The sequence below is a fragment of the Columba livia genome, unplaced genomic scaffold (assembly GCF_036013475.1).
Source record: "Columba livia isolate bColLiv1 breed racing homer unplaced genomic scaffold, bColLiv1.pat.W.v2 Scaffold_194, whole genome shotgun sequence".
In the NCBI taxonomy this organism is placed as follows: Eukaryota; Metazoa; Chordata; class Aves; order Columbiformes; family Columbidae; genus Columba; species Columba livia.
In genome coordinates, this window is record NW_027043136.1 from 280704 (window position 1) to 304822 (window position 24119).

The 24119-nt window shown below is 52.9% G+C and overlaps 2 protein-coding genes across 2 annotated transcripts; one reads left to right on the forward strand and one right to left on the reverse strand.

Annotated features, from left to right (window-relative positions):
- Window positions 1-3529: 3529 nt before the first annotated feature.
- Window positions 3530-4462, reverse strand: LOC102087313 (olfactory receptor 14J1-like). The gene has a single exon (XM_065048057.1). The coding sequence runs from the start codon at window positions 4460-4462 to the stop codon at window positions 3530-3532; it is 933 nt and encodes a 310-aa protein (XP_064904129.1).
- Window positions 4463-16826: 12364 nt separating this feature from the next.
- On the forward strand, window positions 16827-17714 carry LOC135577932 (olfactory receptor 14J1-like). The gene has a single exon (XM_065048060.1). The coding sequence runs from the start codon at window positions 16827-16829 to the stop codon at window positions 17712-17714; it is 888 nt and encodes a 295-aa protein (XP_064904132.1).
- The last annotated feature ends 6405 nt before the right edge of the window (window positions 17715-24119 follow it).

Below are 24119 nucleotides of genomic sequence, written 5' to 3' on the forward strand. Positions count from 1 at the left end.
GAGGAGGCCAGTCCCATCGCTGTGTGGCTGGCAGAATTTCTCCTGCCCTTCTTTGATGACGTAAGGCTGATGTATAAGGCTGATGTATAAGGCTGATGTATAAGCCTGAACCCCGCGGGTGGGCACTGGACAATGACAGCTGCCCTTCAGCCCAGCCATCGGAGCAAGGGCTTCTCCTCTGCTTTCTCCCCGGGGCTCTTGCGGGATGGTTTCTGTGTTCTGCAGCCCAGCCCAGCTTCTCCCTGCCTGCTGCTCCCACAGCTCCTCCCCACCATGGCTGCTGAGGCTGCTGGGGTTGCTGGCTGGCTGGGAGAGCACTTTGAGGCACAGGCACTGCCTGAGCAAGTCTCACAAGTGGCCTTTCATGGACCCAGGGCCGCAGATCTGGCCACAACTGCAGTGTGCACAATGCCGCCCTGGAGCATCTCCCCTCACATCAGCCATGCAGGAGCTTCTGCTCCCCGTGGGCAGAGAGCTGCTGGTGCTCAGGTCCTACTGTGCTGCTCCCTCCCAGGAACTGAGCCAGCTGAGAGAGATCTCCATCAGCCTCTTCAGAGACCTGATGAAGATGGTGGTGGGGAATGACAAGAGAAAGATGAAGAACATGGTGCGACTTGGCCTGCTCCTTCTCTTCTTCCGCATGAGTGACCAAGTGCAGAGCGTGGCCAAGGTACAGATTTCAAAGCCGAGCAGCGATGCAGGGAAGAGACCCTTGGGCGTTTGGGCCATGGCATGTCACCACTCCCTAAGGGCAGAATCGCCCCAGGAACAAAGCCCAGAGCAGGGGGACACCAGGTCTCCTGCCCCAACCGTGGTGCCATCTCCCAGCTTCTGCTGTTCCGTAGGTTGCCAGGGAAGCCCTCCTCGGTGCAGCAGAGCTCCTCAAGTGGAAACAGCTTGAAGATCTGGTGCAGGCACAGCAGAAATGGAGGATTGGAGAGTGCTTGGTGAGGACAACCCCCAAGGCCCAGGGCCCAGGCTGGACGGGGCTGCCCCACATGTCTGTGCTGTGGGCTCTGCAGATGTGCCTCCCCTGCTCTGCTGCAGCCCCGAGCTGCATCCTTGTTCCCTGTCCTCAAGAACAGAGCCCCCAAGGACTCTTCTCTGTGTCCCGCTGCCCTCCCCGCACCCCGCAGGAGGGAGGTCTCTCAGCACCCCTGGGACCCCTCGGCCTGTGTCTGTCTCTCAGCCCCACAGGGCTCCTGGCAGGAACATGGGAATGGCCGGAGGGGAAGAGGAACGTGGGTTCCTGGAGGAGAGACTGATCCAGCCAAGTGGGGAGGGACAGTGACGTGCTCACACCCTTGTGCTCTCTCCAGCTGGAGCAGGACAGGAGCAGGGCTGAAGAATACTTGAGTCAGAGCCTGCTGTACTTGGGGGATGCTCAGGCCAACTTGCGAGAGGCCGCCTTGAGGTTCATCGGTGAGTCACAGTCCCCGGGTCCCTCTTTCGGCAGCCTGGCCCCAGTCCCCGCCGCTGCCCTGGCACAAGGAGCAGCCCTGTGGCTGCCAGAGCCCCGGCTGCCCCGTGCAGGGCCTTGGCCTTCCCTCCCAGCCCTGCACATGCAGGTGGCCTTGGTGGCCGCCTTGCCCGGTCCCACCATCTCGGCTCCTGCTCTCCCCTGGGCTCAGCCCTGGTGAGGGGAGGGAGCAGGGGCTGATGGAGCTCTGTGCCCAGGGCTGGCTGCGCGGCACCTGAGGGACCCAGGCAAGGAGAGTCTGTCTGAGATCTGCAGAGGTGAGTAGGGAGCGTGGTTGGGAGGGGATGCCTGAGGGTCTCTGCAGACATGGGAGCTCATCTGTGTTCTGCTTCTTTCTGTTGCAGCCATTCAGCCCTTGGAGGAGGACAGCGAACCCTCCATCTGCTCCCTGGCATCTCAGACCATTGTCATCGTGTGCTCTTCATGGAAGCGGCCAAGATCACGATGGACCCTGCGAGCCCTGTGCTGCTGGCGCTAAACCAGGTGGAGGAGCAGCTCTTCTTGAGGAAAACAGCTGGATTTTAATAAAGAGCCCTTCTTGAAGTTGGGTTGTATGTCTGCCTTTTCCAAGGATCCCAGAACCAATCTGAGTGCTCTGGTACTTTTGAGAGCACAGCCCAGGATCATGGGCAAGGATGACGGAGCAGACAGGAGCACTCGCAATGAGCCATTCCAGCAGCTGAGATGAATCTCACTGAGCCACTGAGGTTTGTTCCTGGAGTCACACACAGAAATGTCAAGTTCTATCTGCCATCCAAGTCTGAGCTGGCCTCGTGAACTCCTTCTGCACCCAGGGGTGTTCAGAGACAGAATCTTTCCCTGTTGCACATAGCGGCTGTAGCCTTCGTTTCCCTCTGGCCTCCTGTTGCCACTCTCAAAGGACAGGAGGCACCTCAGCCCTGTGGTGTGTCACCCTGCTCTGCACTCATCTGAGATCTCAGGAGGAATGGACATGGGGACCTGAGTTCAAGGAAGCACAACCCAGTGCTGCATTCAGGCTGTTTCCCATAGGATGTTTCTGCCAACATGAAGTGACCTCAAAACACTGTCTGTCCCACAGGCCCTCATGGAGGTCCCAGGAAGAGCTGATGTTGTTTGTGCTCTCTTGGATACATCCCACCTCACATCCATGATGTGCGTGCTCACGTCTCACCTGTACAATGCAGACATGGACTGCTGACATAGTCATTCAGTGTCATTCCATGGAGGGAAGAACAACCTCTGTGAGCTGGGGAGAGAAGTCAGGGCTGGAAATGGTGGTTGTGAGGGGCCCGTCCATGATGATGCCCTGGGGCAGCTTCTGTGGGGTGTCCAGTGCACACGGGCACAGCCCAGCCCCTGCTCTGCTGGTCCTGCAGGTCTCTGGCAGGAGCCTGGCTGTGAGAGGACACTGCTGTGTGCCAGCCCTGTACACACACACTGTTCAGATGCACAGTGACGTTTAATCTGTGGGTCACTTTTGTAGGAATATGCTTAAGAGAAACTTTGCAAGAAGATATAAACCATCATGCCCTGCCCTGAGGAGATCACCTTTCTATCTGGAAAGGCTGTTCTGAGTCCAGCTCTGTCACAGCAGTGCCCATTGCCTGTCCCTGCCTGCGCCCACAGCACTGACACACAGCAGGACGGTGACCAAGCTGCCAGAGCACTCAGGCCTTGCACCAACACCAGGGATGAGAAGGAGAGTGTGGGAGTGGAACAGGAACAGCTCTGGAAGAACAAGCGCTGCTGCTCCCTGGCAGGGCTGCCACGCTGGACTCTTTTCCCCTCCTCTCATGAACACAGGATCCATCCCTGGAGCTCTAAAAATGGGCTTGCAGGAAGGATATAGTGAAAAACAAGTCACCAAAGAGAATTTTATTTTGTTTAGAGATAAGGAGAGCACAGCTTCTCGTTTAAACAGCCAACAGCTATAAAAAAAAAGCCAACAGTGAATTAGAAAGGGCATGACAACATAAGAAAACAACTAATAACAACAAAAAATACAGATGACAGGCTGGACCTGTAATTAGCTACATTAAAACGCCTATGTAGAACCAGATGGGCAATTTATTGCTTTACAAAACAATAAGATATGAGTTTCCAGAGGGCATCCTTGAGCTCCTGGTTCCTCATGCTGTAGATGAGGGGGTTCACTGCTGGAGGCACCACCGAGTACAGAACAGACACCACCAGGTCCAGGGATGGGGAAGAGATGGAGGGGGGCTTCAGGTAGACAAACATGGCAGTGCTGATGAACAGGGAGACCACGGCCAGGTGAGGGAGGCAGGTGGAAAAGGCTTTGTGCCGTCCCTGCTCAGAGGGGATCCTCAGCACGGCCCTCAAGATCTGCACATAGGACACCACAATGAATACAAAACAGCCAAAACTGATTAACAGACTAAACACGATAAGCCCAAGTTCCCTGAGGTAGGAGTGTGAGCAGGAGAGCTTGAGGATGTGGGGGATTTCACAGAAGAACTGGCCCAGGGCATTGCCCTTGCACAGGGGCAGTGAAAATGTATTGGCCGTGTGCAGCAGAGCATTGAGAAACCCAGTGGCCCAGGCAGCTGCTGCCATGTGGACACAAGCTCTGCTGCCCAGGAGGGTCCCGTAGTGCAGGGGTTTGCAGATGGCAACGTAGCGGTCATAGGACATGACGGTGAGAAGGGAACACTCTGCACCAAGCAAGAAAAATACAAAGAAGACCTGGGCAGCACATCCTGCATAGGAAATGACCCTGGAATCCCACAGAGAGTTGGCCATGGACTTGGGGACAATGGTGGAGATGGAGCCCAGGTCGAGGAGGGCGAGGTTGAGCAGGAAGAAGTACATGGGGGTGTGGAGGTGCTGGTCCCAGGCTATGGTGGTGATGATGAGGCCGTTGCCCAGGAGGGCAGCCAGGTAGATGCCCAGGAAGAGCCAGAAGTGCAAGAGCTGCAGCTCCCGTGTGTCTGCGAACGGCAGGAGGAGGAACTGGGTGATGGAGCTGCTGTTGGACATTTGCTGCCTGTGGGCGTGAGGACCTGTCATAGGAGGAAAAGATAGTGAAGGTTTAGATGAGACTTCTCTGGGAATAATCAAACCCATTTCCCACAGACCCTCCCACAAAGAGACACTTTTCTTTTTCCAGGAGAACGTCCTGGCTGGAGCCCTCGTCGGTGCTTGATGAGTGTGCAATGAAGAGCAGGGTCTCTGCCCAGGGGCTCCTGAGGACTCAGCCTCACCCTGTGTGATCGGGTGGGCAGGGGCCAGTCCTGGGGTTCAGCTTTGTCAGCTGGAACCGCTCCTGGTGCAGAAGGGACTGTCAGCATCTGTACCCCCAGGCCTGAGAAACTGAGTTTGAGAGGTTTGGTGTTTCTACAGCTCCTTCTGCCCTCCCACCCTGGGGAGTGTTGTTGGGTGTCAGAAACCCTCAGCATTTCTGCTGCACTCAGGGAGAACAGAGCGAGTCCTGCGAGACCAGAGGGTGCCTGTGGGTCAGTGCAGAGTGAGGGCAGCTGCTCTGTCCCTCTGTCTTGCTCCAGCTGCCCTGGGCTGGCACCTTTCTGAGATGGGGGCTGATCGCACTCCCATGTTACCCTGAAAAGCCACCAGGCACTGCTGAGAGCAGAGGGATCCACCTCAGACCATGACAGGTCTCACCCTTTCCTAAGGTCTCAGCACCCCACATTTAGCCCAGGACACACACGGCTCATTCCCCAGCCCCACAGACTGCATTGCCCACAGCCCACAGGTCAGAGCAAAGCTGGGACACGTGTGCCCATGGACACACCTGCAGGAAAGGACCCACAAGATCAGGCTGTGACTCTGCAGCTGAAACTGCCATCCCCAGAGAGCCTGACAGCAAGAACAAGATCCCAACAGCAGTGACCCAGAGCAGGGGAGCGAGAAGGAAAATGCGGTGAGGGTGGGTGTGAGAGAGGCCAGGGCAGAGGCAGCCGGGCACTCAGACAGCGTCACCCTTCCCCAGCTGTGCAGCCACCTCCCAGACACCAACACTGCCGGGCAGCTGCTCTCAGCCCCTGTGCTCTGCAGAGGAACTGGAGCTCTGGCTGCACAGGAGCTGCTTCATGCCTTGGAGCCCCCGGCCCTGAGGGCAGAGGCTTTGCTGGGTGGGACAGGAGCCCAGGGGGCTGCTCACAGGAGGGATCTGCACTGCAGGGGATCACAGGGACTTTTCTCTGTTCTCCCTCCCATAACCATTCCGGGTTTGGTTTCCTCTCATTTCTGATCATTTCCCTGCTGCCTGGAGATTCTCCCCTGGGAGGTGTTTCCCTGTCCATGTCTCTTCCCTGTCAGTGCTCACAGACCATCCCACCCCCTGTGTCCTCCCCCTGGCCCTACAGATCCTGCCTGTTCACAGGGCACTGCCTGGGGGCATCTTCCTGTTTGCAGGCTGGAAAACAGATTACAGATTAAGTGTAAGGTGTCCAGCAAAGGTGATGCTGGTTCTGCATAGGCAGAGGAGAGGCAAGGCATGTCAGGATTCTCTTGAAGACCTACTGCAGTTCATGTGTCTCAAGTATTTGTTTAAAATTAAGAACTGCCTGAATCACCACCCATTCCCCAGAGTAGGAGACTGAAAACACAGACTCAGGGAGGTTCCTTATCTTTGTAGTACTTTTTGTCTTCTCCTTGAAACCTCCTCTTGTCAATATTCTGGAATGAGCTGGAGCTGTGAGCAGCCCCGACCCACGGAGAACCCAGCAGCAGAAGGACCCTGCCCTGCCAGGGGTCGCTCATCCCCCCACAGCTTCTCCCCTCAGTGTTGTTGGGATCTCCCGGGCAGGCTGAGCGCTGACCCTGGCAGGCGGCAGAGTCCCTGCCCGGCACAGCCCTGGGGTGCAGGGACCCTGCTCCGCAGGACAGCCCTGGGCACCCCTGCCTGCACATTTACATTTACACCCCACAGCCACCCTGGGGAGAACGCAGCATTCACGTCTTGTCACTCTGACAGTGCAGAAGGCAATCCCTGCTCTGCAGCACATCCTCTCCTCTGCATCAGGGAATCTCTAAGAGTTGTACTTACATCTCTTGTAGGCTCTGCAATGTGACAGCTTTCTGAGATCCTACCAAGATTCGCAGACGCAGTGCCCTGCAGCCACAGGCTTCATATCTGAGAGGATTTCATTTCCAGTGAACTCTCAGCATCCTCCCAGCCCAGACTGCGTTTCCCTCTCTGTGCCTGGCTCCTGTGCCCTCGGTGCTGCAGGCAGAGCCCTCAGCCCTGCTGCGTGTGCAGAGGAGCTGCTCCTGGGCAGAGCTGTCTCTCTGCAGCGCTGCCGCTGCCATGAGCTCCCTGTGTCCCAGGAGCCCAGCCCAGCTCAGCAGCACAGGAGCAGCCCAGGATTTCCCTTTCTCTGTCCCCTCTGGGCTCCTTCCAGGTGTCCCTGGGGCTCCAATGGCACAGCTTCGAAGTTGAAGTAATCAGTGATGCTGGTTCTCTCTCCTCTTCAGAGACACTTCTTTCCAGCATTGTACTTTTCATTTTAAAAAATAAATCCGTTTGAGAATCGTATTTTCTTCTCCCATCATTAGACAGGACACCAGGAATGTTACAGCAAAGGATCTAATTTCTCCAGGCTAGGGGAGGAATATCTTCAGTTGAATGAAGGCATTTTGTTATGGCTTTACACTCCTAGGTCTAGAGAGACGTTCATCAGTCTTTGGCCATGTCATGTCTGTGCTCTGATTCAAAGCCTTTGCACACATGGGCTCTTGGACACTTGGTACCAGGTTTCTTGTGGCAGGTCAGAGCTGGGCTGGTTCCACAGCTGGGGTGGCTCAGCCCAGATGTGAGGCAATGTCCTCAGCCAGGGACCTGACTGGGGAGCTGGAGCTGTCAGTGCTGCAGACAGAGCTGTGACACGGATGGAATGAACTGCCAGGCAGGGTGGCAGGAGTGAGTTCATCTGGTCTGCAAGGACAGCAGCCTCCAAGCACAGCAACAGTCCAGATCAGAACTCAGTCCAGACCTGTAAGGCAATTCAGGGGCCCCATAATGAGCTGTTACTACTGCAGGAACAGTTAAAGGAGAAACAAAGACACTGTGTGGACACTAGTGAATATAATAAGAGGTGAGAATCCCTATGTCCTCTTGTTCTCCCTCTTCACCAGCAAGGTCTCTGAAATCTCTGTGGCTGGAGTCAGAACAACCAGCAGTGCATGGGGATCAAGTCAGGGGTCACTGGAACTAACACAATCCTTTCCAGTCTATGGACAGCAGGGGCAGCATCCCAGGAGCTGGGACAGCAGGACGATGTCACAGTGAGGCCACTCTCCCCCATCTTGGAAAGCTCATGGAGACTGGGGGGACTCCCTGACCACTGGCAGCTCTCACACAGTGTGTGCACTTTTCAAAATGGCCAATGGGTGAGCAGGGGAACTAAGGGCTGTGCCCCAGAGCATGTCCACTGGGACCCCATTTCTGGGTGTCTGGAAGAGAAGGTGACGGGGTTTGCCCAGGGCAGGTTGTGCCTGTCCATCCTCTTTGCTTTCTGTGAGGAAAGGACAGGGTTTTGGATGTGGGCAGAGCAGTGGTGGTCTGTTACCTGGAAGTCAGCAAGGCATTCAGCATCATCCCCCACAATATTCTTGTGCCCTAGGTAGGATATTATGCTCTGTGTTAGTGTGCAAGTAGATGGGTAAAACCAATCTGGATGGTTGGGCTTGGAAAGGTGCTGTAGAAAGGGAGAAACATTCCAGTCCTGAGGACAGTCCAGCACTGGAAGCTGTTTCCCAGGAGTGCGCACCCACTCTGTCCCAGAAAGTGACCAAGATGTGTTTGGATAAAGCCCTGAGCAATCTGGTCTGACCCTGCTGTGAGCAGGAGGTTGGTCAAGACACCTCACGAGGTCCCTTTGAGCCTGAAGGACACTGTCCTTCCTTCCCCTTCATGTTTTCAATTTAGGGACAGCTCTCAGGTTCTCCCTGACCAAAGGATTAATTTACATGTGCAGGGCTGCTTTACAAGTGCCTCCAAACAGTCCTGACCACAATTTTTGCATTCCTTTTCATTTGCCCCAATCCAGGGTCTTTTTTGCTCTCCTAATGCCCTTGCAGAAAGAACAACCCTCCTTGTTAATCCTTTCAGAGCATGTTTTTCAAGAGGTGTCAGCATCCATGTACACAGTCTGCACATCAGCCAGGCAGCAAAGCCACCATTACAGAAATGGAGATGAGACGCTTGACCAGCTCCTTGAACCCAGATATCAGCGTGACATGTCTGCTGAGATTCCCGGGAACACCTGAACTGTAAGAGCAGAGCATGTGAGTCCTGGTTGGGTATCCTGGCTTGTCTCCTGACCCATGTGGTGCTTCAGGCTGTGAAGAGAATCAAAACCAGCCATTGGACTGGGGTAGTTCCATTTTACACGTGTCACGCAGGGCAGATGAAGGGAGCTCAGAACTCCAGGCTCTGCTGCACGGTTGGGACTGCAGAGACTGGAAATGCAGGTGACAGTGTGTGTCAGTGCACACACATAAAGATTCTGGATTCCTTTGGGCCTTTGCACTGACCTGGGATCTGTTCACTGGCCTTCTTTGTCTCAAAAAGAAACTATTCTCCTATGCAACCTCCACATCACACCACATAAGAAATAATTAAAAAGTAGAAAAATAATGAAAGAAGGACAATTTTGGGGTAATTCTGTCCAAGAGGTGTACTCTTTAAATGATTAAAACAAAAAAGAAGTGAGAGAAAAAGCATTGTTCTAAGAAATTCTTTCAAGACACAACTGTTGAGGTGTAGTAGATGTTTGGAAAAGCAAGAATGACTGTTAGGAATGAAATTAAAGAGCTTTAGTTCATCATGATCATCAGTGAGAATGAGGAGTTCCCTGTTACTGTTACTAGTGCCAGCACCACTGTTCACAAACATCCTTCAGAGCATCTCCATTGTTCCTGGGCTCCAAAGCTCATCCTGCTCAGAGTTTGACAGGATTGCTGCAAACCCCTGTGACCCAAATCTCTACAACTGTCTCTGCTCAACAGCCTTTTACCCCAGGAAGGGGAAAACTGCCAATGCAGACACCAACCCAGTGCCCAACCTGCCTGGAGAGCCAGGACAGTTGTGCCACACAACAGCAGCCTCTGAGGGAACCTGGAGGTGATGGAATTGAAATAGTTTCAACCCAAATCATAGAATCAAGGAATAATTTAGGCTGGAAAAGACCCTTAAGAACACGGAGTCCAACCGTAAATCAAACACTGCCAAGTCCACCACTAAGCCATATCCCAAAGCGCCACAACTCCATGTCTTTTATACACCTCCAGCAATGGAAGCTCCAATGCTGAGCTGGCAGGACACCACTGGCTGCAGTTGGACATAAGATACTGGTCATGGCTGTGAGTTCAGCCCTCGCTGGCAGAATGTCTCACACCCTCACTGAGGAGGGCAGGGGGCTGGGAGAGGGGAGCACGTTTCAGTTTCCAGATCCCAGCACAGAGCCCAAACCATCCTGCCCTTGGACTCTGGATCCCATTTCCTGAGATGCAAAGCTGCTGGTGCTTCTGAGGATAATAATGTTAAAGGCATGAATAATCCTTCAAGTGTTTGTGTAATTTGTCTAGGAATGTCAGTCGTATATGCTTATATTTACATATCTGTAAAATAGTACTCTGCATCTGTGGTACCCCCTCTGGCAATGACAATTAAATAGGTATTTGCACTGTAAGGCTCCATACCTCATCCACAAGCACACATCTAAGTGGTTCAGATGAAGGGTGGTCTGGCAAACGTCACCCTTTGTGTCCCCAGGTGATGGACACTGCTCATGTGCCTCTGCAGAGAGTGGCAGGAGCTGGATCCCCTTCTCGGGACAGACTCCTTCCAGGAGAGACACAGACACAGGGGGAACTCACCAGGGCTTTACGGCATTTCAGCATCAGTTTGACATATTGGGTGCTGTCCTGTGACTGCCCTTTCTGCACAAATGATCATACAAACACAACCATTTAGTGAGACATGGTCATAAAGGGGCTGTTATGGACAAGAAAGCTCACCATGAACTCTAGAGAGAGCGAGGAAGTTCATAATAAGCACCAGGAAGAACCAAGAAGCTCGAGGCCTCTTCTGAAGAGCGGGAGGCCTGAGCAGCCATGATTGGCCATTGTAGGTGTGGGAGAGGGTCAGGACATGTCAGGGAGAAGCAATGAGATGGCTGATGGCTTCAGTGAACCCTTCCAGCCATGTCTGAGCCCAGAAATGGAAAGCAGTTGATGTCTGCAGGTGGAGGAGGAACAGGAGGAAGATTTTCCTGGGAATACGGAAGGAAGAAAGGCCTCTCTTGGGCTAATCCTGTATGGCAGTGCCATTTGCATGCTGTGGGCATGGCTGTGCCTGGGAGATGGGGAACGGCTGCTGCTGGGGTGGCTGTGCTCAGTCATGGCCCATGAGCTGACCCTGCTCTGCTCCTCTCTTACACTGCCCACACTTGGATGGTCCTCAGGAATCATCCATGAACCTGGTGGATCCATGAACCTCCTGGAGTGATGGGTATGGATCCAAATAGGGGATTCAAGCAAGTGTGGGACTGGGACATTGTGGTGATTGGTGACCATTGCCAGGTGTATGAAAGAAGCTGGATGAGTTATGAGGAACTCACAGGCATTTCCAACTCCACAGAACACCCGAGCCTTGCAGTTAAAGCAACAGCACTTGACATAAAACCCACCCCCAAAACACAAAACACTCACACTGACCACAGGAAAAGCCTTGAAAAACATTGGAGAAAAATCTACCAGGTCCCAGGGGTCAGGGCTCAGCCATTCTGGTGATGAACAAGCATCAAGGGCTGACATGGCATCAGAGCCACCTCCACATGGCCCTCACCACCTGGAACCAGTGTCTCCAAGTCTTTCCTTCAGCAGCCTCCAGGGACAGGGACCTGCACTGGTTGTTTCCTTCACAGCTGTGTCAGTGATGGCCCTTCATGGGGTCCAAACACCCTCAGAAACTTGGGGTTTGTTTCTGGCTTTCACTCCATTAGAGGTTTGTTCATTCTCTCAGTAGCTGCAGTTCAGGATCATGGCAGCAGAGGGCTCCCTAACATCTAAAATGCTCTTACAAGCCAAGGCTCTGTGCGTCATTTTCCTAAAGCTTTTGAGTCCGGTGTGAATGATTAGAGAGATTTCAGAACTGTTGCCAAACACAGAGCATATCCATGATAAATAATAATAAAGCCAGATTTCTTATATTTCCGTCCCCCTCCCAATGCCCTCATTTCCAAAACAGCTGTTATCAACAATCTCCAGTATATACTGATCTAGAGAATCTCCTGATAAAGACTGAATGTGTCCGAGAAGTGGGTGCTAAAGCATCACTTGAGCAAGGAGACAGGCCAGGACACCTCAAGAGGAATCACACTCCTCTGGACCAAGAGGTGGGTGTTCCTGGCAATCTCAGGTGCCACAGCACAGCGATACTTGTGTTCAGGGGACCGGTCAAGTGACCCATCTCCTGTTCTGTAATGGTGTCTGAGTTTGCTCAGGTCACCCCTGACTTGAGCCCCATCCACTGCTGGGTGTTCTCCAGACTCCTGCCTTCAGGAACAAAGGCCCAGGAGACCTTGCTGGTGAAGATGGAGGCAAAGAAGCCACGAAGAACCTCAGTCCCGTCTGATTCTACTCTTATGAAGTTCAGCAGCAGGCCCACGTTCACCCTGTCTATTCTCTTACTGCAAGTGAAGCTCTGTCAGCTCATCTTGCTGCCCTTTAGGTACAGGTATCAAGTCCAGGGCAGCTTTGTCATCATCCCCACATCCATGGACAAGGTTTCTAAATTCCTCCTTTGCAGCTTCCCCTGCTCCCACCTCCTGTGTGCTGCCTTTTGCCCTGGAGCTCCATCAGTTCAGAGGAGCAGCCTCACGAGACAAATGCTCCTGTTCATGGGTACTTGGAGAGATCATTCTTGTGCTTAGACCAGGCTGTCCTGTAAGGCTGATCAGATTTCCTGAGCATCTTCACCCTTCAGATCTACTTCCATGTCACCAATTTGCCCACCATCCCCCAGTATGTCAAAGTCTTCTCCTCTGGAGCCCACCAGCCTGTGCTCTGCTGCTGGCCTTCCTCCCTCCCCTCTGGTGCCTGGGACCCCACTGTGTCCTGGTCACAACAGCCAAGGTGGACACTGATGTTCACATCCCTCACCAGCTATTCCTTGTTTCCCAGTTACAGATTCAGGTGAGCATCACTCTTGTTGGCCCACCAGACAGCCACATTTAGAAGTTGTCCCAAGATCTTCTACAATGTTGGCACCTACAGCTTTGACTGATCAATGAATGCCAGGGCAATTGCAGTTCCTCATAGGAACCTGCTCATTGACTGCAGGATTCCTCAGGTCGCTGACAGAAGATCTTTTCCATTTCTTCTCCATGATCAAGTAGTTTGTAACACCGAACATGTTGTCACCCTGTACTTGGTTTACATGGAAAAGTCTTGGAAGTGGGGCTGAGTATAGGTGTGCTACAGTTGTCACCTCTCTGAGAAGACAACAGGAGTTTGACCAATGTCAGACAGAGCCGATTTCAGCTGCTCCAAGATGGAGCCAGTCCTTGCCAAACCTGAGCCACTCAGTGATGTTGGCAGCACCTCTGGGATATTGTATTTGAGAAAGGGTAAAAAACGCTGCACAACAGCAGGTGGGAGAGAGGAGGGAGAAACTGGGAGAGTAAAGCACTGCAGACACCAAGGTCATATCCCATAGGACCCAAGCAGGTCCCTCAGCAGGCCAAATCCTGCTCTCCTGAAATCCTGCTCTTGGCCTTGTTCTCATCTCCCAGGAGCCTCAGCTCCATTTTCCCATCCCTGACTGTTCCATCCTGACCAACTCTTTCTGGTTTGTAAGTGTGAAGTCCCACAGGGCACCTCACCCCACTGACTCCTCAGTCACCCATGTCAGGAAGATGTTGTCAATGAGCTCCAAACCCTCCTGGATGGTCGGTACCTTGCAGATATTGGGATATCTCAGGTCTGCCATGAGGACACGGCCCTGGAAACATGAGGCTTCTTTCATTTGTCTGAAGGAGGCCTCATCTCATTCCTCTTCCTCATCAGTGAGTCTGTACCTGATGTCCAGTCACCACAGCGCTGCCCATGTTGTTCTGCCCTCTCATGCTGACTCCTCAACCTTCAGGTGACACTGTCTGCCCCCAGACAGAGCTCCACGCATTCCTGCTGCTCTGCCACTTGAAAAGAAACATCTCCTCTTACTCCAGATCTCTGACATTATGAGTATCAGATGCACAAGACCCCACGGTTTCTCCAGGAGGTAGTATTTGCAGTGTCCTGTAACTCCTCATGCTGTTACCTTGGGAGAGAAATCCTCATCAGGATAAGCTGACTGCATGCAAACGTTAACAGGTGAGCAAATGGAGCTTCAGGCCAGGGAGAGTCCAGACCTTGAGAAAATCTGGCATTCACCCATCAGAAATCTCTGGATTGTGACAAGATGAAGTGACCAGTTCTGTATCGGGGCAGGAGAACAACCCCATCCATCAGGACAGAGCAGGACCTGACACGCTGAGCAGTGACCCTGAGGAGAAGGGCCTGGGCACTACAAGGTCCCCACACCAGCCCGTGGTGCACGCTCACCACGAACAAGGCAGCTGCACACGGGGCTGCATGAGGAGGAGCGTGGGGACCCAGACACCTGCAGTTCTCATCCCATTCGGTTCAGCACTGGTGTGACCCACACACACGGGTGTGTGCCAGTGCACGGCTTCCCAGTTTGGAGCAGCAGGGAGGAACTGGAGAGTGCAGGGCTGTGCCAAGGCAGGTTCAGCACCTTGTGCACATGGTGTGGGGTGCTGAGGGACCTGGGCTGCTTTGGCCCAGCAGCGCTGGGGAGGCTGCAGCAGTGCAGGAGTAGCCTGAGAGTGCTTGAAGGACAGTTTCAGAGGTGGTGGAGGTTTCTTCATAGAGGGAAAGAGCATAAGAAAGAAATAATGGCCAAAGTGCAGCTGGGGAGGTCCAGGCTGGACATGAGCAGAAAGGAATGTGATGGAAGGGCAGTGCTGTGGGGGAGCAGGTCAGCAGAGGGAGTCTGCATCAGCCCAAGGCTTTGTGCTTCAAGGACCAGCTGGGGAGGATGGAGAGACCTCAGCAAAGGAAGGAAGATGCTCAGACAAGAGCAAGGTGGGGCAGCAGGGGGGATGTCTCCAGCCTGCAGGGACAGAGGTGCAGGGGATGCCACAGCACAGGACAGGCTGTCGTGGAGATGATCACGGGATGTAAAGAGGCTGAAAGCCCCACCAGACATGAGCTCCTTCTCCCCTTGGCTGTGGCTGTTGTCTGCACCTCTGATGCCTGTGAGGAGACACCTTGTCCTTGCAGCACAGGGGCCTCATGGCCTCCTTGTCCCCAGCCAGGAACCTGGGAGGTGTCGGACCACAGTCCTGCCCTTGGCCTTGCACAGCCCCACATCACACTATCCCAGGAAGGGCCCTGGGCAACGTGGGAGGGACAGGATCTGATTTCCAAAGAGGAGTCAAGGTTTGGTCCTTTGGTTAATGAAACACATCCAGTTTTACTGAGCATCAGAGACACCTTTGCTTTGCTTTTCCTGATCTGTCATCATTGCCTCCAGTTTTCTGCTCTAAATAGACCCTGAGACAGTTTCTCAGTAGGTTCCCTCAGTGGGACCCATTAACATTACAAGAAACTTTGGAGATTTCATCTGACTTTGACTTCTTGAGAAGTTTCTTCTCCTTCCCCTCAGGGTCTGAGGTCCATGGACTCAGCACCAAACCCACCAGAGGGGTCATTGAAGCACCTTCGGCTGCTCCTGTGCTGCTGAGCTGGGCTGGGCTCCTGGGACACAGGGAGCTCATGGCAGCGGCAGCGCTGCAGAGAGACAGCTCTGCCCAGGAGCAGCTCCTCTGCACACGCAGCAGGGCTGAGGGCTCTGCCTGGGGATCTCGGGAGATGAGCAAGGCAGAGAGAGATTAAAGGTGGTCAGGACTGGGAGGATGACTGAGAGCTCACTGGAGGAGAAACCTTTGCAGCCCTTGCCATGGTAAGTCTCTGGGTGCGGGGCAGTGCAGCTGTAGCTCCTGGAGGCAACTCCTGAAACTGGCACAGGCACAGCTTGTGGGGTCTGTAGGGACGCGGCTCTTGTCAGGCCATGTTGAACAGCTGTGAAGCCGGGTGAGCACCCAGGGGTGCCCAGGGCTGTCCTGCAGAGCAGGGTCCCTGCACCCCAGGGCTGTGCCGGGCAGGGACTCTGCCGCCTGCCAGGGTCAGCGCTCAGCCTGCCCGGGAGATCCCGTGGCAGCAGCTGTGGGGGGAAGGAGCGACCCCCGGCAGGGCAGGCAGGGAGCTTGTGGGGTTGAAGGGGGCTGTGTGGGTCAGGGCTGCTCAGAGCTCCAGATCCCCCCACAGACACGGCAGAGGGTCCTTCTGAACAACATCAATACAGGAACAGCTGAAAGGGAAGGAGTCTGTGCTTTCAGTTTTCCACTGGGTGTGCAGTGGGAGATCGGATTTATTTCTCTCTTTGGAGCAGACACTGAGACCCCAGTTCTCGTTAGGACGTGTCTGAGCTGCTCCTGAGCCCCTGCACACACAGAGCTGCCCCTGGGCAGTGCCAGGAGGTGTGAGCAGGACAGAGCTGAGCACACAGCGGGTGGGACGGGGTCTGTGACACTGACAGGGAGCAGACCAGGGACAGACACACAGCTGCAGGCAGCACAGACATGGGCAGGGAGAAGGAGCTCCTACCAGATATGCCAGGGACGGGATTTAGGAACCCCCTGCAATCCCCTGCAGTGCAGACACATTTCCCAGAGCAACCCCTGGTCTCCTCTCCTCCCCAGCAGACCCTCTGCCCCAAAGCCATGGGGTCCAGGTCACGAGTCTCCACCTCAGCAGCTGGACCTCCAGGTGAAGGGTTCCTGGAACGTGGTACACAAATAAGGTGCTAAAAGTACTTGCTCTCCAGTGTCATCACGTGAGTGGCAGCAGCACAGCCGGGTCAGGAGAAGGTTCCACAGCATGCCCGTCTGCCTTTCTGTCCTTGCTTTATTTTCTGGTAGCACTGCAGTGTTTTTCCCTGTTTCTCCACCTGTCCCTGGTGCTCTTGCTCTCTGGGGTTGGGGTGGGAGTTTGGGTCACTTCTTTTTCTGATACCAACTCAGGGGCTCTTGCCCCAGACTTGCGTCCATGGAAACCAGATGCCCAAGCTGCATTTTAAAATGTGATGAGCTGTTTTTCTCAGCTGGTAGAAAGAGAGAATGAGCTGAAACATCCTTCTATCAGGGAAGAGGTTTTCATTGAGAAACAGCATGTTTACTTTCCTCAGAGAAGTCCCTCTAACTTGTCACTGCCTTTTCCTCCTATGACAGGTCCTCATGCCCTCAGGCAGCCAATGTCCAACAGCAGCTCCATCACCCAGTTCCTCCTCCTGCCGTTCACAGACACACGGGAGCTGCAGCTCTTGCACTTCTGGCTCTTCCTGGGCATCTACCTGGCTGCCCTCCTGGGCAACGGCCTCATCATCACCACCATAGCCTGGGACCAGCACCTCCACACCCCCATGTACTTCTTCCTGCTCAACCTCGCCCTCCTCGACCTGGGCTCCATCTCCACCATTGTCCCCAAGACCATGGCCAACTCTCTATGGGATACCAGGGCCATATCATACTCGCGTTGTGCTGCTCAGCTCTTTTCATTTGCAGTCTTGATAGTAGCAGAATATTGTATGCTCACAGTCATGTCTTACGACCGCTACGTTGCCATCTGCAAACCCCTGCACTACGGGACCATCCTGGGCAGCAGAGCTTGTGTCCACATGGCAGCAGCTGCCTGGGCCACTGGGTTTCTCAATGCTCTGCTGCACACGGCCAATACATTTTCACTGCCCCTGTGCAAGGGCAATGCCCTGGGCCAGTTCTTCTGTGAAATCCCCCAGATCCTCAAGCTCTCCTGCTCACACTCCTACCTCAGGGAACTTGGGCTCATTGTGGTCAGTGTCTGCTTAGGATTTGGCTGTTTTGTGTTCATTGTGGTTTCCTATGTGCAGATCTTCAGGGCCGTGCTGAGGATCCCCTCTGAGCAGGGACGGCACAAAGCCTTTTCCACCTGCCTCCCTCACCTGGCCGTGGTCTCCCTGTTCCTCAGCACTGGTGTGTTTGCCCACCTGAAGCCCCCCTCCATCTCCTCCCCATGGCTGGACCTGGTGGTGTCTGTTCTGTACTCGGTGGTGCCTCCAGCAGTGAACCCCCTCATCTACAGCATGAGGAACCAGCAGCTCTAGGATGCCCTGAGGAAACTGATGACTGGATGGCTTTCTGAATCAATAAACCGCTCATCTGCTTCTGCATAGTTGTTTCAATGTAATTACAGACCCAGCCTGTCATCTGGATTGTCTGTTGTTGTTAGTAGGGTTTCAATTGTGATAATGTTGTCGTCCGCTTTCCTAATTCACTGTCTGCTTTTCTTTTATAAGCACTGGTTGTTTAAATGAGGAGCTGTGCTCTCCTTGTCTTTAAACAAACTAAAGGGCTCTTTAGTGACTCATTTTTCACTATGTCCTTCCTGCGAGGCCTTTTTAGAGCTGCAGGGATGGTTCCCGTGATGGGTGGAAGGGAAAAGAGTCCAGCGTGGCAGCCCTGCCAGGAAGCAGCAGCGCTTGTTCTTCCAGAGCTGTTCTGGTTCCACTCCCACACTCTCCTTCTCATCCCTGGTGTTGGTGCAAGGCCTGAGTGCTCTGGCAGCTTGGTCACCGTCCTGCTGTGTGTCAGTGCTGTTGGCGCAGGCAGGGACAGGCAATGGGCACTGCTGTGACAGAGCTGGCCTCACAACAGCCTTTCCAGATAGAAAGGTGATCTCCTCAGGGCAGTGCATGATGGTTTATATCTTCAAGCAAATGTTTACCATAGTGTCCCACAGATTCAAACTCCAGGGAACATCTGAACAGTGTGTGTGTGCAGGGCTGGCACACAGCAGTGTCCTCTCACAGCCAGGCTCCTGCCAGAGACCTGCAGGACCAGCAGAGCAGGGGCTGGGCTGTGCCCCTGTGCACTGGGCAACCCAAGGAAGGACCCCCACATCAATCACCATGGACTGACCCCTCACAACCACCATTTCCAGCTCTGGTGTCTCACCCCAGCTCAGAGGTCTTTGTTGTGCTGGTTTCATTCCAGCATCCAGACTTGCACAACTCTGGAATAAACAAGATCTCATCTCTGGGTGTGGTATTGGCTGTGCACTTCAGGTAGCGAATTCACCATGAGAACCAGGAAGAAGGAAAACAATAAGAAATAAAAGAGGTGGGAGAGGACATAGAAAAGGTTTCAACATTTCACATTCCTGTCAAGAATGCTTCTCCTCTCAGATCTTTAGCAGGAAATAGATTTGATCAGTTTGATAAAACAAGCATAGTTTTATTTAGTCAGGTCGCAGCCCATAAGGAGGGGGATGGATGGGTGTAGGATTATGATGTCAGTTGAGCCTCTGAAACTCATAATTGAGTGGAAAGACGTTGGCTGTGAAGGGGACAGTGGGGTCAGTTCTGTGTCTGGAGATGCCAGCCCAGCAGCAGGGACATGGGTGGGAAAGAACCTCTGCCCAAGGGCCCACAGGCCCTACCCAGGAAGAGAGACGGGTTGTCATGTCCATCCCACCTGAGAACATGATGGGACAGCAGCAGGGACATGGTCGTGTGTGTCAGAGAAGCTGAAAGGCCAGCAGCACTCATGGGATTTAGAAGATCATGGTGAGGTTGCTTCTCTCTGGTCAGGTGAAAGACCACAAGAAGCCTAACGGGTTGGGTTTCCTGCATGAAGGGCAGTTTACGAGATGGTTGAGCTTTCCTTGGTAACAGGAAAAAGCAGCAGAGCAAAAAAAAAGTGAGAAAGTACAATTTGGAAGGTTGTGGATAGATATCAGGAGGAAGAAATGTCACTGGAAGGGCAGTGCTGTGGGGCAAGAGGTGACCCAGAGGGAGCTGGATCAGCCCATGGTTTGTGGTCCAAAGAGCAGCCAGTGAGGCTGCAGACACAGCAGTGAAGGTGCAGAAATGCTGGGTGAGAGCAGGTGGGGAAGCGAGATGGGTGTCTGCAGCCTGCAGGGAAAGAGGGGCAGGGGTAGCACCGTGTAGAACAGCCTGAGGTGGAGATGGCAAAGGGCGCTGTAAGGCTGGAAGGGACCCACAGAACGCAGGTCTCTGTCCCCTTGGCCAGGGCAGTTGTCTCTGACACTGAGGCCCAGGACAAGACATGTTGTCCTCATGGCACTGGGGCCTCGGTGCCTCCTTGCAGCCCCATGGGGAAGCTGGAAGTTGTTGTCCCAGTGTTGTCCTTCCCTGGGCCTTGCACACCCACATCCCACGGTCCCAGGAAGAGCCCTGAGCAGTATGTGAGGGACAGGATCCCCCTTCCCATTGCCTGCAGGTCATGGCTTCTCCTTTCTGCTTCAGAAAGCAAACCAAGGAGTTTCTGAGCATCAGAGCTTAAAAAAGGACTCAAAGGAGACCTCATGGTGGCTACAGCTTCCTCACAAGGGGAGAAGGAGGAGAAGGGACTGATCTATTCTCTCTGGTGACCAATGACAGTCCCCAAGGGAAAAGCAGGAAGATGAGACAGGGGAGGCTTAGGTTGGACATGAGGAAAAGGTTCTTCACCCAGAGGTGCTGGACAATGAACAGGCTCCCCAGGGAGGTGTCACAGCCCCAACCTGACTGTGTTCAAGAAGAGACTGGACAACGTCCTCAGACACATGGGGTGACCTGTGGGGTGTCCTGTGCAGGGACAGGAGTTGGACTCCATGATCCTTTGGGTCCTTCTAACTCAGGACATTCTATGATTCTATGAAACACTAGGTCAAAAGTCCATGTTTTCTTTGTCCAGATGAGATGTAAACATACACATCATGTGCATGTCCACTGTGTGCATGTGGTGAGATGAACCCAAGTGAGCACAAATGCCATCAGCTGTTCCTTGGGGTGCCATAAAGGTCAGTGGGACAGAGATGGTGTTCAGGGGTCTCTTCCAACTTGCGTTATTGTAGGATTTCATGAATCTTTTCCTTGGAGAGCTCTTTCACATTAGAATAGACAGAGGAAGAAGGAAAAGAGGCAGAAGCAGAGATATAAAATGCCCCAGAGTAAATACAGCAGCTCCTCTGAGGAACGTTTCTCCACTCAAACCCTTGATAGGAAATCTATCAGATACATTTGATGAAAGCAGCTTAGTTTGATCTGCTCACACACTGGACCACAAGGAGGGTGATGGTGGGTACGATGCCATGTGGTCGCTTGTGTCTCAGGAGCTCATAGTCGAGTAGGAAGCCAGTGGCTGTGGAGGGGACTGTGAGGTCACTTCTGCCTCTGCAGGGGATTGGCCAACAGCAGGAACAGGGCTGGGAAAGGACTGTGAGGTCACACACACGAGACGAGCAATCGGGCCCAATCAGCATGGCTGGATGAAAGGCAGGTCCTGATTGACCAGCCTGATCTCTTCTGTGACAAGGTGACCGGCTGAGCAGATGAGGGAAAGTCTGTCGTGGGGAGTGAATCCGCCACACGGGCTGTGGGTGTTGTGTCCTTAGACTGCAGTAAAGCCTTTGACACCGTGTCCCACAGCATCTCCTGGAGAAGCTGCAGCTCATGGCCTGGATGGTGTATGTGCAATGGGTAAAGAACTGGATGGAGGGCTGGACCAAAAGAATTGTGGTGAACAGAACCAAATCCAGTTGGCGTCCGGTCACAAGTGGTGTCCCCAGGGCTCAGTATTTGACTCAGTTCTATTTAAGCTTTATCAATCATGTGGATGAGGGGATCGAGTGCACCCTCATTAAGTTTGCAGATGACACCAGGTTGGGTGGGAGTGTTGATCTACTGGAGGGTGGGAAGGCCATGCAGAGGGATCTGGACCCGCTGGATCATTGGGCTGAGGCCATTTGTATGAGGTTTGACCAGAACAAGTGCCGGGTCCTGCACTTGGGTCACAACAACCCCAGGCTCAGGGAAGAGTAGCTGGAACATTGCCTGGTGGACAGGGATCAGGGGGTGTTGATTGATCGACAGCAGCTGAACATGAGCCTGTGTGTGCCCAGGTGGCCAAAAGGGCCACCAGCATCCTGGCTTTTATCAGGAATGGTGGGGCCAGCAGGACTAGCGTGATTGTACCACTGTTCTCAGCGCTGATGAGGTTGCATCTTGAATCCTGTGTTCAGTTTTGGGCCCTTCATCATAAGAAGGACATTGAGGCACTAGAGAGAGTGCAGAGGAGGGAACGGAGCTGCTGAGGGGCTGGAGCACAAGTGTGATGTGGAGCAGGTGAGGGAACTGGTGGGTTCAGCCTGGAGAACAGGAGACTGAGGGGAGACCTTTTCGCTGTCCAAACTGCCTGAAAGGAGCTTGGAGCATGGAGGGTGTTGGTCTCTTCTCCCAAGTAGCAAGTGATAGGACAAGAGGAAATGGCCTCAAATTGTGCCAGGGAAGGTTCAGATTGGATATTAGGAAAAAATTCTTCCTGGAAAGGGTTGTCAGGCATTGGAACAGGCAGCTCAGGGCAGTGGGGGAGTCACCATTCCTGCAGGGGTTTATAAGATGTTTAGACGAGGTTCTTAGGGACACGGTTTAGTTCTAGATTTAGGTTGTGGTTGGACTCAATGCTCCTGAGGGTCTCTTCCGACTGAAATAATTCTATGATTCTCTATTATCAACTGGAATATTCTTCTATCACATCTTCTAAGTGCTCTTCACATATCTGCCTCTTTACCTACAGTCCTGAAACTTATCTAATTAGATGCACAAGTGTTGAATACTAATTGTAAATGAGGAAAGCACCATCGCTCTATCAGTCTGGTCTGATACCTGCCAGTCCCAGGCAAACACCTCAGGTACACGGGGCCTCTCGAGGTTTGCACTGGGTGCTTATAGTGAGACCATGGAGCTCAGCCCGAAAACCTGAGAATTCCCCTCAAAAGTTAAAAACCAAACCAACAACAACAACAACAAAAATAACTCTTTTTTTCATCAGATGAAATAATATTTAATATTTCCAATAAAATGTCTGTGGAATTTCTATCCTGCTCAAATATGAATTTTCAGAATGTGTACGGACTGTGGGAGATGAAACGTTGGCCTTTCCCTGTGCTTGCAGTGCCAGGACTCTGTCTATCACTACGTGTATTTAATCCCCTGCACATCCAGGAGTTTCCACCTGTCCTTACCCAGCTCCCCGTGTCTGAACTCAACTCTTCAGAAGCCTGTCTGGACATTTGCACTTTCCATCGCTCCCCAGAGGTTCTTCACCTCTCACTCTTGGCTCGTTCAGAGCCTCTCAGCTCTCACTCTGCTTTGAGCTTCAGGCAGGTCAAGTCTTTCAGCAGTTGCTCTCCTACTCCCTACAGGCAACTCTTCAATTATGGCAATGGACCTCAGTGGAAACTGCTTAATTTAACCACAGAACTGAGAAACATCATTAAGTTCTATTGTGTTTTCTTTTTTTTTCTCCTTTTTCTGTTTCCTCTAATTAAAAATTCCCCGGTGCCTGTTTACATCCAGTTCTCTAAGGAAACATGAAGAAATCCTGCAAAGAAGCTGTAACAATCAGTGCAAACTTCAGTGCAGAATCTGATGTAAAGAAATGTGCTGGAAATCCCAGGGGCCAATGAGCAGAACAGGGAGTTTGGGGAGCTGGTTATAGATTTCCTGCTAACAGTTTGAGCAGAGAAACATTCTTCACAGAACTGCTCTGTTTGTTTGACACCTTTGAGGTCTCCTCCTCTGCCTGTATTTTTATTTTCTTGCTCCTCCACCTCTTCCTTCTTCCAAAACGTTTCCAAGGGAAAGATTCCTGGAATCACAGAGCAACTCAGGTGTGAACATCATCTTGTCTCACTGTCCTGCTCAGGGCAGGGTGACCCAGGTGAGCTTGTCCAAGGCCTCTGCCCAGCTTTGCACCATCCACTAAGGAGCTGAAGGTTCACTGTGTCACATCATACAGGGGGAGAACAGAGACGTTCAACAGTGTTGGCCCAAGTGCTGGTCCCTGAGGGATCCCACTGGTAACTGGCTCTGTGGGCACTTTGTACCACTGGTGACATTTGGGCTCCACGGGGGACTATAGATGCTATATAAAATGCTATATAAAAAGATGTGCTCATGCTTTTGTGACACTAGTGTATTGAAAAATTAAAATGTCATGAGTTTGCCTGTTGAAGAGTTGGGGTGTTCAGCTGGAGAAGAGAGGCTCCTGGGAGACCTTCTTGCAGCCTTTCTGGACCAAAAAGGGGCCGATAAGAACAATGGGGACAGACTTTAGAGCAGGGGCTGTTGCGACAGGACAAAGGGTGATGGTTTAAACTAGAAGAGGGGAGAGTCAAGGAATGAAATGAGGAAGAGATTTTTTACACTGAGGGTGGTAAAACACTGGGACAGGCTTCCCAGAGAGGGGGTGGATGAACCATCCCGGAGACATCCCAGGCCAGGCTGGACGGGGCTCTGAGCAACCTGAGCTGCTGAAGATGTCCTTGATGGCCGAGGGGAGTTGGACCAGACGGGCTGTGAATGTCACTTCCAACTCCAACTACTTTGTCATTCTAGGATTCAGTGACAGGAAAGACTGGATGCATCGATGCTGATAACCAGCAAAGGTCTTGTCTGGCTTGTGCGAGCCAGGCCGGCAGCTTCACCCAGCAGCTCTCCCCACCC